Genomic DNA, 15,545 nt, shown 5'->3' with positions numbered 1-15,545 from the left:
ACATTACTTAAATAATTTACTTCACATAAAACTTGACATTATTGTAAGTGAGAATATTTAACAGCACTCTTTAATCATAAAATGAAAAACATAGACTGAATACATATTGATTGTACAAGTTATCAACCCATGGTTGGTATTCAGCTTATTCATTTGTTAAACAAATTGAGTTGGTTTTGCGATGAAACTTTAGAATAAACCCAGTTCTTACCAGGTATAATACCCTCTGTTTATGAAGTCTTATACCACAGGTAAAATACAGTATTATACTATACCAGAATTTCTAACACTTTCTCCCTACAACACAATTACAGGTAAAATACAGTGAACTGGAATCTCTCATACTTTCTTTCTTCAACACAATAACAGGTTAAATGCAGTACATGTATACTTGAACCTCTCACTGTCCCCTAACAATACACACTACCATGTACTGACTTCATCAACCATTACAGGTCAAATACAGTATACGGGAATCTCTCTGTCTCCTTACATTACACTTCCCATGTACTGACTTCATCAACCATTACAGGTCGAATACAGTATACTGGAATCTCTCTGTCTCCTTACATTACCCTACCCATGTACTGACTTCATCAACCATTACAGGACAAATACAGTATACTGGAATCTCTCTGTCTGCTTACATTACACTACCCATGTACTGACTTCATCAACCATTACAGGTCAAATACAGTATACTGGAATCTCTCTGTCTCCTTACATTACACTAACCATATATTAATATCACCAGACAAGCATGCGACACATGATGAAATGATTTGACAATCATATATAATGGATACATCTGATGCCTGGAACATGATGTGAAACATTTGATGACTATTCAACAAGTTGCTCGAGAAAAATATGTACAGGTAATGAATTGAGAAATACGCATTTTATAAACTATTATGTAGAAGATGAGTATACCATGATAATTAGATATCAAGAAGGAATTTCATTTTCAAGCATAGTCATTTTCACATCATTTTACATGGATTTTGTTCCACCTGACTACCACACACACAAGAATTAAATTATTATAGTTTATGCTATGTCTCTCAGACTTCCACATTTGAACACATTCTTCTTTATAAAAGCATCAGAATTGCCTCAAATCAGTTTCCGTTTTTTAAACTAAACGTAAAATATCTTTTATTTTAAAGGATTTAAACATTGTCAATTTCATTTAGATCACATTCAACAAAATCATCAGATCTTATTCTTTATAAAAAAATCTGTTATTTCTTTAGATTCATAGCAGATTCCATGTCATTGAGATTGGTGTTGACCGTTGTAAATCCCTATAGAAACATGCCTGGTTGTATAAATGTCCTGTGTGTAAATTCATTCCATATAATCTTCACACACACATTCTGTACCAGAGGTGGCAGCAGTGGTCAGTCTAACACATGCAATCTTCGTTGTTAGGAACACATGATGGTCAATTAAGCATCACAAACTCTGTTGACCAGCATTGTTGGAGCCTGTTTGTCCAATCCAAGCTTTCGGCCATTGACCACTAATACCACTGGTGTGTCCACTCTAATACTTGTGTAATCTAACGTCTGAAATGTAGATAATATACATACATTACTATCTACAGCTTTTAAAGATATGCAAATTTATGCAAAAAGTATGATATCTTGCATTGCTGGATATGTGGTTTCAAGACTCAAAATGACTTTCTTGCAAATAAATAATTATAACCTGCATTCGTATCGAGATGTTGTTGGATCTAGACAAATGATTGGAAAAAATTACAGGAGACCTTTATCTCAAGTATTTTAAATATCTTTTCAACCTGTGTTAACAAAACACTACCTACTTAGATTGCTAATTTTTAGAGTTCAGTGTGTATACATAAGTTGGACAAGGATCTACTCAAATAATAATATTCAATAAAAGTCAAAATTATGTATATCCCAGTTACACAGCTGTCAGCTAAGTATTTCAATAGGAGAGCATCTACAACAAAACGTTTGAGGCAAACAACTTCATGATTTGTATAACAATGTATACTTTGACAATTACATTGTACATCTGGCTCATATTGTGTTCATTTCAAGTAACATGAAATGTTTTAAATATAAATCACCAACCATTGCTGATGATGCTATATTTGTAACTAGCTAAATGATCTGCTGATAATCAATAATAATAATAGACTTTATTTAAATTTGATAACACATTGAGTCAAGGACTCATCTCACATGTGATCGCCATAAAATATACAATATTTACAACATTTCAAAAGCAAGATGATAAAATCCTTATGATACCCATAATGGTTTAAACAAGAGGCCCATGGGCCTTAACGGTCACCTGACATCTGATTCAAATAAGGACTGTCATCCAGGGGCCAATTCATACTTTTCGTAGGTCCAAGTGACCTTGCTGCATTGTCCATTAATTTTTCCTTGTGAACACAATAACTTCAGTAAATATGAACTGATTTTGATAAAACTTTGTATTCAGCTTTGTATCAATGAGATGTTGGATGAGTTTGAATACCGGACCAATTTGACCATAACTTACATAGTTATTCCCCTTGGTAATTCTATTATTGTTGGACCCTGTGAACACGATAACTGAAATAAATGGGTGTGACTCCAATTTCGACCCAAGGGGTCTGTTTACCTTGGTAACTGTATATCTTCTGTTCTTGGTTAAAAGAAACAAGTAAAAGCGTAAATCAATGATTTATTAAAAATGGCACAAAATTTTAATAGCACCTTGTTAGTAGCAAAAATGCGTCCGAGATCTTATTGATATATGGCTGCATACAAAGTTTCATCAAACTTGGTTAACATTTACTGAAGTTATCGTGTTCACAAGGAAAAGTTAACGAATGACGAGGGAAAAAAGGCTATCACGATAGGTTACCATGACCTATGGTCAGGTAACCTAATAAAATATAGAAAGCACATCTTAACAAAACTGAAGTGTAAAACTTACAAGGCCCTTGTGATTGACTTTGATCTCCTGAAGGTAGGGCTCTGGTAAGGCTACAGAATCCCACATCTTTACACCAGCTCCCTGGGCGATGTTATACACATTTACAGCTATACATGTCCCCTCTTCATCTACCATACAAAATGTACTGAAAGTGAAAGTAGGAGGCTTATGCTATATACATTCACCGAAATACATTTCAAACTTTGTCTATCATGCAAAATGTATTGGAATTGGAAATGAAAGTTGTAAGATTATGTTATCCATACTTACAACAATACATGACTATAAATCCCTACTCCATGTGTCAATCAAAATGTAATAAAACAGAAAGCAGTAGGAATATGTTATCCACATTGACACAACTACATGCCGCTTCTTTGTCAATCAAATAAAACACAATGAAAATGAAAGCAGATGGACTGAGTTATAGAAATACAGTCAAGCCACTTTTTTATACTAAGATAGATATTTTCTTTCAGTGTTAACCCTTTAAAGGTAGAATGTTTTTCGGAAATAAAAATTATTATTTGCTAATTAATCTCAATCTGCCTTCCAGTTTTTTGTTCATAAATGATATCAGTATACTTACAAAACACTGGATCCTCTAGCAACATAGAACATACAAAGCCATTTAAATATCCTAAATACTTACAATGGTATCAAGTCTTCACCGGAAAATTTCATACAAACCTACACAGTGTATATGGTAGTATACTTACAAAGGTACTGGGTCTTCCCATGACACAGAACACACCACCCTGCCAAGCACCACCTTCTGATGGTTGACCTTGCCAGGGACAAGTTCACTGAATGGACACTTATTGAGTGTGATGACCTTGCCCTTCGGACTGGTATAACTACCTCCACTGTATGGACCTAAATCTGCCTCCTTCAACTTCTCAATCATTCCTGATAGCTTTTTCCCTTTTAATTTGCCCTACAAATAAAATGTACATATAATGACAATATGATAAGTGATTTTAAAGGACTCCTTAAATCACTCCTGAACAACAGATATATAAAACACAGAGGGTTTTTTTATGTGGTTATAAGCCTGACCATCATGTAATATTGCTTCAACATTTAAGTTAGCTGTATAGCAGAGGTTACTGTTTAAATGGAAGTAACTGAAGTCAGTTCTGATATCAGTTCTCTAACATTTATTGTGGCATAGACAGTAAATGCTGTGTAAATACTTGAAACCATTGTTTTTCTTTTGGTAATTAGAGGTTAAAATATTCCTTATCAGTGATACGATACATTTTAGTCAAATGTATCACTACATATGCTGCATTGATGTAAAAGTAAAACAAGTGGCCATTTTGAGATGATCTTGTGTTCATAACTAAAACCAAATTAGAAAATATGTTGTTAACCAAAATTCAAAGAACATGAAACTTTTCATTTCATTTAGTTTTCTAGTTTAAAGGCCACCTTTGTCTCTGTAAGCTCTCGTGTTTTTCGTAGGAATGACATCAACTCTCCTTGTTTTGTTCGGGGTTCTGGCCATGATGGATCCATCTGTGCTGCTGCGCTGAAACCCTCCAGTGCTAACTGGTACTCCTCCTGGTACTTAAACGCCTACAAAGTTTTATTCAGGAGAGTGAAAAAGATGTACAAGTCAAGTGGTATCGTAAATCATACATAAAATTGTATCTACATAACTCATCGTATCACTGTTTTACCACCAACCACACAGATTATTGTAAAACTAGTCATATGGATAACAGTATATATATAAATCTATCTTAACAAACTTATTATTCTCTACTGCATCACACACCATACAGAATTAAGTACCACAAACCATACAGATCATTGTACCACAAACCATACAGATTATTGTACCACAAACCATACAGACTATTGTACCACAAACCATACAGATTATAGACCACAAACCAAACAGATTATAGACCACAAACCATACAGATTATTGTACCACAAACAATACAGATTATTGTACCACAAACCAAACAGACTATTGTACCACAAACCATACAGATTATTGTACCACAAACCATACAGTATTGTAACAGATTATAGACCACAAACCATACAGATTATTGTACCACAAACCATACAGATTGTTGTACCACAAACCATACAGATCATTGAACCACAAACCATACAGACTATTGTACCACAAACCATACAGATTATAGACCAAAAACCATACAGAATATTGTACCACAAACCATACAGACTATTGTATCACAAACCATACAGATTGTTGTACCACAAACCACACAGATTGTTGTACCACAAACCATACAGACTATTGTACCACATACCATACAGATTTTTGTACCACAAACCATACAGACTTTTGTACCACAAACCATACAGACCTTTGTACCACAAACCATACAGACTAGTCTACCACAAACCATACAGATTATAGTACCACAAACCATACAGATTATTTTACCACAAACCATACAGATTGTTGTACCACAAACCACACAGATTGTTGTACCACAAACCATACAGACTATTGTACCACATACCATACAGATTTTTGTACCACAAACCATACAGACCTTTGTACCACAAACCATACAGACTAGTCTACCACAAACCATACAGATTATAGTACCACAAACCATACAGATTATTTTACCACAAACCATACAGATTGTTGTACCACAAACCACACATATTGTTGTACCACAAACCATACAGATTATTGTACCACAAACAATACAGATTGTTGTACCACAAACCATACAGACTATTGTACCAAAAACCATACAGATTTTTGTACCACAAACCATACAGACCTTTGTACCACAAACCATACAGACTAGTCTACCACAAACCATACAGATTATAGTACCACAAACCATACAGATTATTGTACCACAAACGATACAGATTGTTGTACCACAAACCATACAGACTATTGTACCACATACCATACAGATTTTTGTACCACAAACCATACAGACTTTTGTACCACAAACCATACAGACCTTTGTACCACAAACCATACAGACTAGTCTACCACAAACCATACAGATTATAGTACCACAAACCATACAGATTATTTTACCACAAACCATACAGATTATAGACCCCAAACCATACAGATTATTGTACCACAAACCAAACAGATTATTGTACCACAAACCATACAGACTAGTGTACCACAAACCATACAGACTATTGTACCACAACCCATACAGACTATTGTACCACAAACCATACAGATTGTTGTACCACAAACCATACAGACTATTGTACCACAAACAATACAGACTATTGTACTACAAACCATACAGACTATTGTACTACAAATCATACAGATTGTTGTACCACAAACCATACAGATTGTTGTACCACAAACCATACAGACTATTGTACCACAAACCATACAGATTTTTGTACCACAAACCATACAGACCTTTGTACCACAAACCATACAGACTAGTCTACCACAAACCATACAGATTATAGTACCACAAACCATACAGATTATTGTACCACAAACCAAACAGACTATTGTACCACAAACCATACAGACCATTGCACCACAAACCATACAGATTATTGTACCACAAACCATACAGACTAGTGTACCACAAACCATACAGATGATTGAACCACAAACCATACAGACTATTGTACCACAAATCATACAGACTAGTGTACCACAAACCATACAGACGATTGTACGACAAACCATACAGACTAGTGTACCACAAACCATACAGACTATTGTACCACAAACCATACAGACTATTGTACCACAAACCATACAGATTCTGGTACCACAAACCATACATATTATTGTACCACAAACCAAACAGATTGATGTACCACAAACCATACAGATTATTGTACCACAAACGATACAGATTGTTGTACCACAAACCATACAGATTATAGACCACAAACCATACAGACTATTGTACCACAAACCAAACAGATGATAGACCACAAACCATACAGATTATTGTACCACAAACCATACAGACTATTGTACCACAAACCATACAGATTGTTGTACCACAAACCACACATATTGTTGTACCACAAACCATACAGATTATTGTACCACAAACCATACAGACTATTGTATCACAAACCATACAGATTGTTGTACCACAAACCACACATATTGATGTACCACAAACCATACAGATTATTGTACCACAAACCATACAGATTATTGTACCACAAACCATACAGACTATTGTACCACAAACCATACAGATTATAGACCACAAATCATACAAATCGTTGTACCACAAACCATACAGATTGTTGTACCACAAACCATACTGATTATTGTACCACAAACCATACAGATTATAGACCACAAATCATACAAATCGTTGTACCACAACCCATACAGATTGTTGTACCACAAACCATACTGATTATTGTACCACAAACCATCCAGATTATAGACCACAAACCATACAGACTATTGCACCACAAACCATACAGATGATAGACCACAAACCATACAGATTGTTGTACCACAAACCATACTGATTATTGTACCACAAACCATCCAGATTATAGACCACAAACCATACAGACTATTGTATCACAAACCATACAGATTGTTGTACCACAAACCACACATATTGTTGTACCACAAACCATACAGATTATTGTACCACAAACGATACAGATTGTTGTACCACAAACCATACAGATTGCTGTACCACAAACCATACAGATTATAGTACCACAAACCATACAGATTATTGTAGCACAAACCATACAGATTATAGACCACAAACCATACAAATCGTTGTACCACAAACCATACAGATTGTTGTCCCACAAACCATACTGATTATTGTACCACAAGCCATACAGATTATAGACCACAAACCATACAGACTATTGTACCCCAAACCATACAGATGATAGCCCACAAACCATACAGATTATTGTACCACAAACCTTACAGGCTATTGTACCACAAACCATACAGATTGTTGTACCAAAAACCATACAGATCATTGTACGACAAACCATACAGACTAGTCTACCACAAACCATACAGATTGTTGTACCACAAACCATACTGACTAGTGTACCACAAACCATACAGATTATTGTACCACAAACCATACAAATTGTTGTACCACAAACCATACTGATTATTGTACCACAAACCATACAGATTATAGACCACAAACCATACAGATTATTGTACCACAAACCTTACAGGCTATTGTACCACAAACCATACAGATTGCTGTACCACAAACCATACAGATTATAGTATTTGTACCACAAACCATACAGACCTTTGTACCACAAACCATACAGACTAGTCTACCACAAACCATACAGATTGTTGTACCACAAACCATACAGACTAGTGTACCACAAATCATACAGACGATTGTACCACAAACCATACTGATTATTGCACCAAAAACCATACAGATCATTGTACGACAAAACATACAGACTAGTCTACCACAAACCATACAGATTGTTGTACCACAAACCATACAGATTATAGACCACAAACCCTACAGACTATTGTACCACAAACCATACAAATTATTGTACCACAAACCATACAGATTATAGACCACAAACCATACAGACTATTGTACCACAAACCATACAAATTATTGTACCACAAACCATACAGACGATTGTACCACAAACCATACAGATTATTGCACCAAAAACCATACAGATCATTGTACGACAAACCATACAGACTAGTCTACCACAAACCATACAGATTGTTGTACCACAAACCATACAGACTAGTGTACCACAAACCATACAGATTATTGTACCACAAACCATACAGATTGTTGTACCACAAACCATACAAATTGTTGTACCACAAATCATACAGACTATTGTACCACAAACCATACAGATTGTTGTACCACAAACCATACAGATTACAGTCCCTCCAACATAACTTACCATAGCTCTGTTGTAGTGAAGATCAGGATTGGTTCTAGCTACAGGATCCTTCTCCTGTTGTCAGATGAAAAACAGTATTTAATAGAGCTAGTGTGATTGACACACAGGTCAAAAAGCAATTTGAAAAATATGCAAAATTAGAAATATGGCTTGATCTTCCAATGTAACTTTAATTACCTTTCATTGGTCAAATGGATGCTCCTTTTAAAAGTACCACGAGTACTGGTAGATACATTTTTGTAAGAAAGTTTTGTGTCTTTATTAAAAAAAACAAATACTCAAGTGCTAAGTATGTATCATCATGATGCAGTATTTTAAAATATGTTTGAGTTCAAGCCTATATAGATATGAGTATAGGACTCAAAAATCTGCTTTACAGAAACCAATATTCATGATAAATACTTACAGCTTGTTTGTAAGCTTTCATACACTGTGTCAGAGACTCTGGGTTCTGTACCCCACTAGCAAAAAAGATGGACAGGTGGGCGTTGGCCATAATCACTGAAATAAGACATACCAATAGGTCTATTTAGATCAACTACACATCAATCACTATACATGTATACAAATAAATCTTTACAAAAATATTTTCAACCATGCTTTTTTACAAAGTATTTTTTCAGAACAATAGCATCAACAAACTGTCTTCGTCGTTGCTATTACACACAACTACATTGACAAAAGGTAAATATCATGATGTCGCAATTACGCTGACAACTTGTTGATCATGCTGGACCCCACAACTACACTTATAACATTTTAATGCTACAACTATAGTGACACACTGTTTATGGCATATTTCAATGAATGAACCACATATCCTCAACTACACTGACAAAGTAGTACAACATGGTGATACTACCAATATACAGTTTCTATGTTGTGTACTCTTTTTCATCCTTAAACTGGTTTGATGTTTGCTTTAAAAATTGTGAATATTGACGAATACAGTTATGCAAAAATTGAAATTATCATTTAACACTTATTTATTAATTTTCTGTTTCAACAATAAGTTCTGTTGAAATGTGTGGGGGATTTATTGACAAGCTCCGATATATTTACTTCAAATGCAATGTATCACAATTTGGGACAAAATATTCTTATTAAGAATAGCAATCATACTCCAAGATATTCCATCATTGACGTCAAGTTGTACCGCCTCTTTAGCCTTTTCTATACTCTCCTCAACCATCTTTAACCTCTGAGCCTGTGTACCTGGCATCTGTCGCAGCACCATGGACAAATTACGTAGGGACACCTTATTTTTCGACTAACAAAATTAAAAAATACATATTAAATAATGTACTCATCAAGAAAATGGAAATCTTGTGAAAGCATAGTAAAGCAAAGCCTGTTTGAATGAGTGAGAAATAGTTCACCAATAAACAGACAATAATTACACATTTAAATACAGAAATACAAAATACTCATCACCATCAGTTAAGGAACTTTATCATTGGATATTTCTTTAAGTACCAACAAAAAAGCAGTCAAAATTGAAATTAAAATAACATCTGATTTAATACAAAAACTGTTTAAGAACTTGATGTTTGCAATACATCAATATCTATCTATTGTTTAAATCAAAATAAGGTGGCATTAAACTATAAATATAAGCATATCAAAATCAATGAAATTCAATGTTTGACAGTAGAACATAGAAAGTGTATGGTAAAACAATATGTCTGTGTACAATATAGCTTGATTAACTAATTATCTGGATATATGGAACATGACTATTATCAAGTATGATTTTCTTTATTTCAGTCATATCTTTGTGTATTTTTCAATATTTCATAGGAATGATGTTTTCACTTCATATATGACATTTACAGGGTAGATATATTCAGGTCACAAACCAGCTATCAAAGGTGACCACATTGCAATTAAGATATGTCTGTGATAAGACAAATACCTGATAACACCTAAACAAACCCAGACTGGAGATCATATATAGTGTGTGATATCCAAAAAATAACTTTGATTATACTCGTTGTGTCAGAATACACAGATTTATTCAGGGTTTTTTATACGATGCAGGAACATAATTGTATGTTAAACATGTCAGAATACTCATGGGTTTGATCAGACAGGTTGAATAAACATGGTATGTGTCCTTCTGTTTCATTTAAATATTTTTTTTATTCTGAATGAGATATTTGGATTTAATAGTACAATAATTCTTGTGAAAGTCTGTTCCCAAGTACGAGCGTTAAGATTTTCAGTTTCCAGGATTATGGTGCCTGAACTAGCAAAGTGTTACTCTAACTACCTACATGATTAAGGGCTCCAGAAAAGCTGTTTATGGAGGAGTTGATGTTGCCACTTTTCCAGTAACACTCTCCAAGCTGGTTCCAAGCTCCAACTAGCTTGGGATCCAATTTGACCGCCTTGGACAGAGCTTCCTCAGCATTTGGGTCATAGGAAGGTAATACATTGAGAATCTTGCCCTTCAGCATGAAATACACTGCTCTGTTGGTTATTTCATCTACATAATAAGGAAACAAAACATTGAAATCATTGCATATTGTCATTCAGTCTGAACATCGCAAGTTCTTTTCCAAATTTCAACATTGACAAAATACATTTCCTTAGTGTTTATTAATTCCAAAATGACTGATGTACTTTTGAATATCTGAATTCTTGTATTTATTACATGAAAAAATATACTTCATATAATCAGCAATCATTGTTTAAAACGTAATATCAAAATTTTGTAGGACAAGTTGACATTCATAGCAAAGTATCATCAAGCTTGATGTCATGTCCTTCAGAAAAATATTGTTTACAAGCTAACCTTCTGTGTCTAATTATTGATATGTTGATAATGAAATTCTATCTTCTGACATATTTTCATACTTGTGCTTGTCACAAGAAAAGCTCTACCAACTAAGTTATATTCTGAACTTATGCAGACATAAATATCAATGTAATATTTGACCAACCGTTTAAATTTTCTAGATATTCTAGTGTTGACTGCATCTTCTTTTTGACATCTTCATTCTTTTGATGTCCTTTCTCTATGCCATTTATCTCCAGGTAGTGGTCCTTATAATGGTACAGAGCATCCACTGCTTCCTTCAATACATAAAAACTGAAACTGCTGAATAATCATTTCTTAAATAAAGTCATCCATACATGCATGATAATTAGGTAACATTCATGCTCATTTATTTCTAATTCATTTTTTGTGACATTTATTGCATTACATCAACTGTTTCTCTACAATATAGTGTAACAGGAGAAGAGAAATACACAGCCAGATCGGAATCGAACCTGGGACCCTACAAAGTCTAGATAGACGTTCTACCAATGAGCTTCATGGGCGCCAACGATCGTCCCAGTCCAAATCCAATACATTTTGCCCTCCTTTTTTCCAAGACTCTGCCCCTGAAGACATCACTTTTACAACCTAGGTTCATGTTTCCCTTGCAAAGTGTGCAATGCTGATCAAGGGTTGGTCACGGGCACCAATGTAACAGGAGAGGAAAGAAAAATGCAAAGGCCAGTCCAAGTTTCGATCCTGAGACTCTCCAAAATCTAAACTGCTGATCTACCAATTGAGCTATAAATGTACCTGGTCACTAGTAAACGACCCCATTCAGTTCTGCTACAATAGTATTACCATGTTTATTATGGAAAATAGCGAAAGAAAACGTAATGATTTGTTGTTGCCATCTGAAAATAAATGCCAAAAATGAAAATACAATGTCAACAAGATCCCAAACTGTTGAGGTAAATAACGTTGTATTAATTTATTGGCACGCAGAATAGGTCTTTGTCTAAGAAGAAGAATCGAGTTGATTGTTGACTGTGAATCCAGCACTCAAATGTAGTTAGTTTACCAAAAAGATATTCATGACAGAAATCCAACACTCCACTCTCCAGCAGTCTAATGCAATGGGGTGAATTGACCAAGGGGGAAAAGACTTGTTTTATACAATTTTTTACAATTAAATTGACATATCTTAGTCCGAATCAACTAGAATGCAAGATAGCTTATTATGCCAAGAAAACCACTTGAATAAGTCTTAAAACACAGAAATGTTTAAACAACACGGACGATGCGACAAAACACAGGCACAGACATGTGGACAAATGCAGTTTCCTCTGTATTTAGCTATGTGTTTGGGATGATCCGTACCGGAAACCCGATGAATATATGCTTGGAAAACACCAGCACATCTTTCTAGCTATCACCTTTAAACAAAAACAAACCTGTGCTTTTTCTTCGGAAGTCATTTTTTGGATTAGTTTGTTTGTTGAAAGTTTTGTTTTGATTTCGTCTTGACATGCAGTAACCAACAGAGTCGCTTGTACGCTCAAGTCTGAGGCACTCAGATGCTTTAAAGTCAAATATAATGAAGCAGAAAGACTGCAATCAAATCCGGATTCTGGATAAATGTTTTCCCCTGATTTTATTTAAGTGAGCTAAACAAAATGAATAATCTATCCAAAGAATAATACAATTTTAAAATGTTTAGAGGGAATGTTAAAAATCCATCGTTGTATTTTGATATTTTGACCTCAGATCTTTTCTCGCGCTGTAGTCGGAGAAATATCTCTGGACTTTGACTAACTTCTATTAATAAAAAACTTTTGAAATAAATCAAATTAATAATAACAAGTGTATCTCGTTTGAATTAGTTAAAATCTGATACAAATAATACATTTAAACAAATGGAATTTTATTTAAGTCTGTTTGCTTCTTGCAAAAGAGGGCTGGTGAATGGGCCAGTCCGTACCGACCAAACTATCTTACTACATAAAGTAATAGCAGAGACATATAGCACATATTGTATATGTAATATATACGTCTCTGGTAAAAGTAATCGACATTTTGAATAATTCAATTGACAAATTTTAACAAATAAATTTAAATTAATTGCCACTTTCAGAAAAGGGCTGGTGGTTGGGCCAGTCCCTACCGACCAAACTCTTATAATGCATAAGGTAACAGTATAGTATAAATTAATAACAGCGTTTATGATAATATTTTAATTAAGAAGTAATAGAGCATATCACCGAAATCACACCATTACCCTTTTACAAAATCACATTTTTGCTCGGATCTAAAATTTGATGTAAAATGTTGTTTGACCAGAATTTTGAACACGTGTAAGTTGTTGGAAGCCTTATTTTTTTCTGGTAATGCTTTCCAATCGTTTATTACATTGTAAGAGACTCGGAGAGATGTGTATACAAGTTATACGGGCTTGATCTTTTAAAAGGATTTAATAGAATATCAGTGGAGGCAGGCATTGCTGCCTCTATATAATGCCTGCCTCTATACCACATACATATTTGTAGTTTGAAATACATTGTGGTAAACATAAAATAAGCCTATATATATAAGATGCTGTATAATCGTACTTCAACCCAAGATCTTTCCAGAATTCGTCCAAGTTTTTCTCAAAGTCAAATACGTTACGAGATGAAATAACATATTGTGGGAGACTATTCCAGTTATCAAATACTCTCTGAGTAAAGTAATATTTTCTGATATTTAAATGACAATGTTGTTTAAGTATTGTTTGTACTGTGTACAGGGGTTCTCCCTTGAGCGGCGAGATCGAACAATCCCTCTATCAAATTCGGATCATATAGCCCACTCATAAACTTAAAACTTAAACATGTTGAGCATATCTCCGCGCAAGTGTTTCTATGTTAGAAGTGAAAGTTTCAATCGGCGTAATCTCTTGTACACCTCTTGTCGTGTTCCTTCATACACGCCAAGTTGGACCCTTTTCATGAACAATTTCATAATCATAGTTTAATCTCATTTGAGCCACTCTATTACTTACATTCAGCATATGATTGTCCGGTTCTACAGACGCGGTTACTCTTTTACTCCAATCTAAATCCAAAATAAAACGAACAACATTGTTTCAAGTTGTGTAACTTGAAATTTGTGTTTTTGAGATACCCTCGATCAGAGACGTACTATATACGTCTCTGCCTCGATCGTACCAAGATGATCAAGCAAAAATGACATTGGATAAGTGCCGGGCAGAGCGTTTTTCTTGGTGATAGAGATCTATAGACTAATTCTGTTTATTATAAAATGTTTAGTCTTTGATAAATTTTCTGTGAAGCATTGTTCACAATGAAAAGCTGGTCGACCAAAGATTTCACCCAAATATTTTACAAGTGGTTTGGATTCAATGGTATGTCTATTACTATTACAGAGACGTATATATTGATATTAATATTTTAATATATACGTCTCTGTCTACATATAGTAGGAGTTTGCACTCTGAGTCGATACTTATCTTTACATCTTCAGTGTTGGAATTTGTTTTAACTTGAACAATTTTTTTCCTTTGCGAGATACAAGATTTAAACCATGTAATAGGTACGCATTATGTATTATTATATCGTCTCTGCAGAAACTAGGACACCTCAATAGGGCCTACACTTCAATCCATTTATATGACATGCATTGTATTGTTGATGTTAGAAATATTGGTGTATCACCGAGCTAACTCCACGACGCCACTTGAGTTTACTTTGGGAACTCCTGTTTTCTCCCAACCTGGTTAGAAATATTGGTGTACCACCTAGCTAACTCCACGACGCCACTTGAGTTTATTTTGGAAACTCCTGTTTTCTCCCTACCTGGTTAGAAATATTGGTGTTTCACCTAGCTAACTCCACGACGCCAC

At 34.6% G+C, this 15,545-nt stretch overlaps 1 protein-coding gene across 1 annotated transcript; it reads right to left on the bottom strand.

Annotated features, from left to right (window-relative positions):
• On the bottom strand, nucleotides 1-13,207 carry LOC110446290 (tetratricopeptide repeat protein 5-like). Its single transcript, XM_021491358.1, has 10 exons — nucleotides 13,099-13,207; nucleotides 11,826-11,958; nucleotides 11,157-11,368; nucleotides 10,003-10,150; nucleotides 9,287-9,381; nucleotides 8,881-8,934; nucleotides 4,396-4,542; nucleotides 3,681-3,898; nucleotides 2,962-3,106; nucleotides 1-1,571 (listed from the first exon to the last, which is right to left on the bottom strand). The coding sequence occupies exons 1-10, from the start codon at nucleotides 13,120-13,122 to the stop codon at nucleotides 1,452-1,454; spliced, it is 1,296 nt and encodes a 431-aa protein (XP_021347033.1). The 5' UTR covers nucleotides 13,123-13,207; the 3' UTR covers nucleotides 1-1,451.
• Nucleotides 13,208-15,545: the final 2,338 nt, after the last annotated feature.

This window comes from Mizuhopecten yessoensis, unplaced genomic scaffold (genome assembly GCF_002113885.1).
Source record: "Mizuhopecten yessoensis strain PY_sf001 unplaced genomic scaffold, ASM211388v2 scaffold2671, whole genome shotgun sequence".
Taxonomy (NCBI): domain Eukaryota; kingdom Metazoa; phylum Mollusca; class Bivalvia; order Pectinida; family Pectinidae; genus Mizuhopecten; species Mizuhopecten yessoensis.
The sequence above is the reverse complement of the archived record's forward strand: the minus strand, read 5'-3'. Positions and strand labels throughout refer to the sequence as shown.

Bases quoted from the DNA above. Each gene is read 5' to 3' on its own strand.
- LOC110446290 (XM_021491358.1), bottom strand. From the start codon at position 13,122: ATGACTTCCGAAGAAAAAGCACAG. The intron at 11,369-11,825 runs GTTGGTCAAATA...CTTATTATGTAG, and splicing joins ATATCTAGAAAATTTAAACG to ATGAAATAACCAACAGAGCA. The intron at 8,935-9,286 runs GTAAGTATTTAT...ATCTGACAACAG, and splicing joins TGAAAGCTTACAAACAAGCT to GAGAAGGATCCTGTAGCTAG.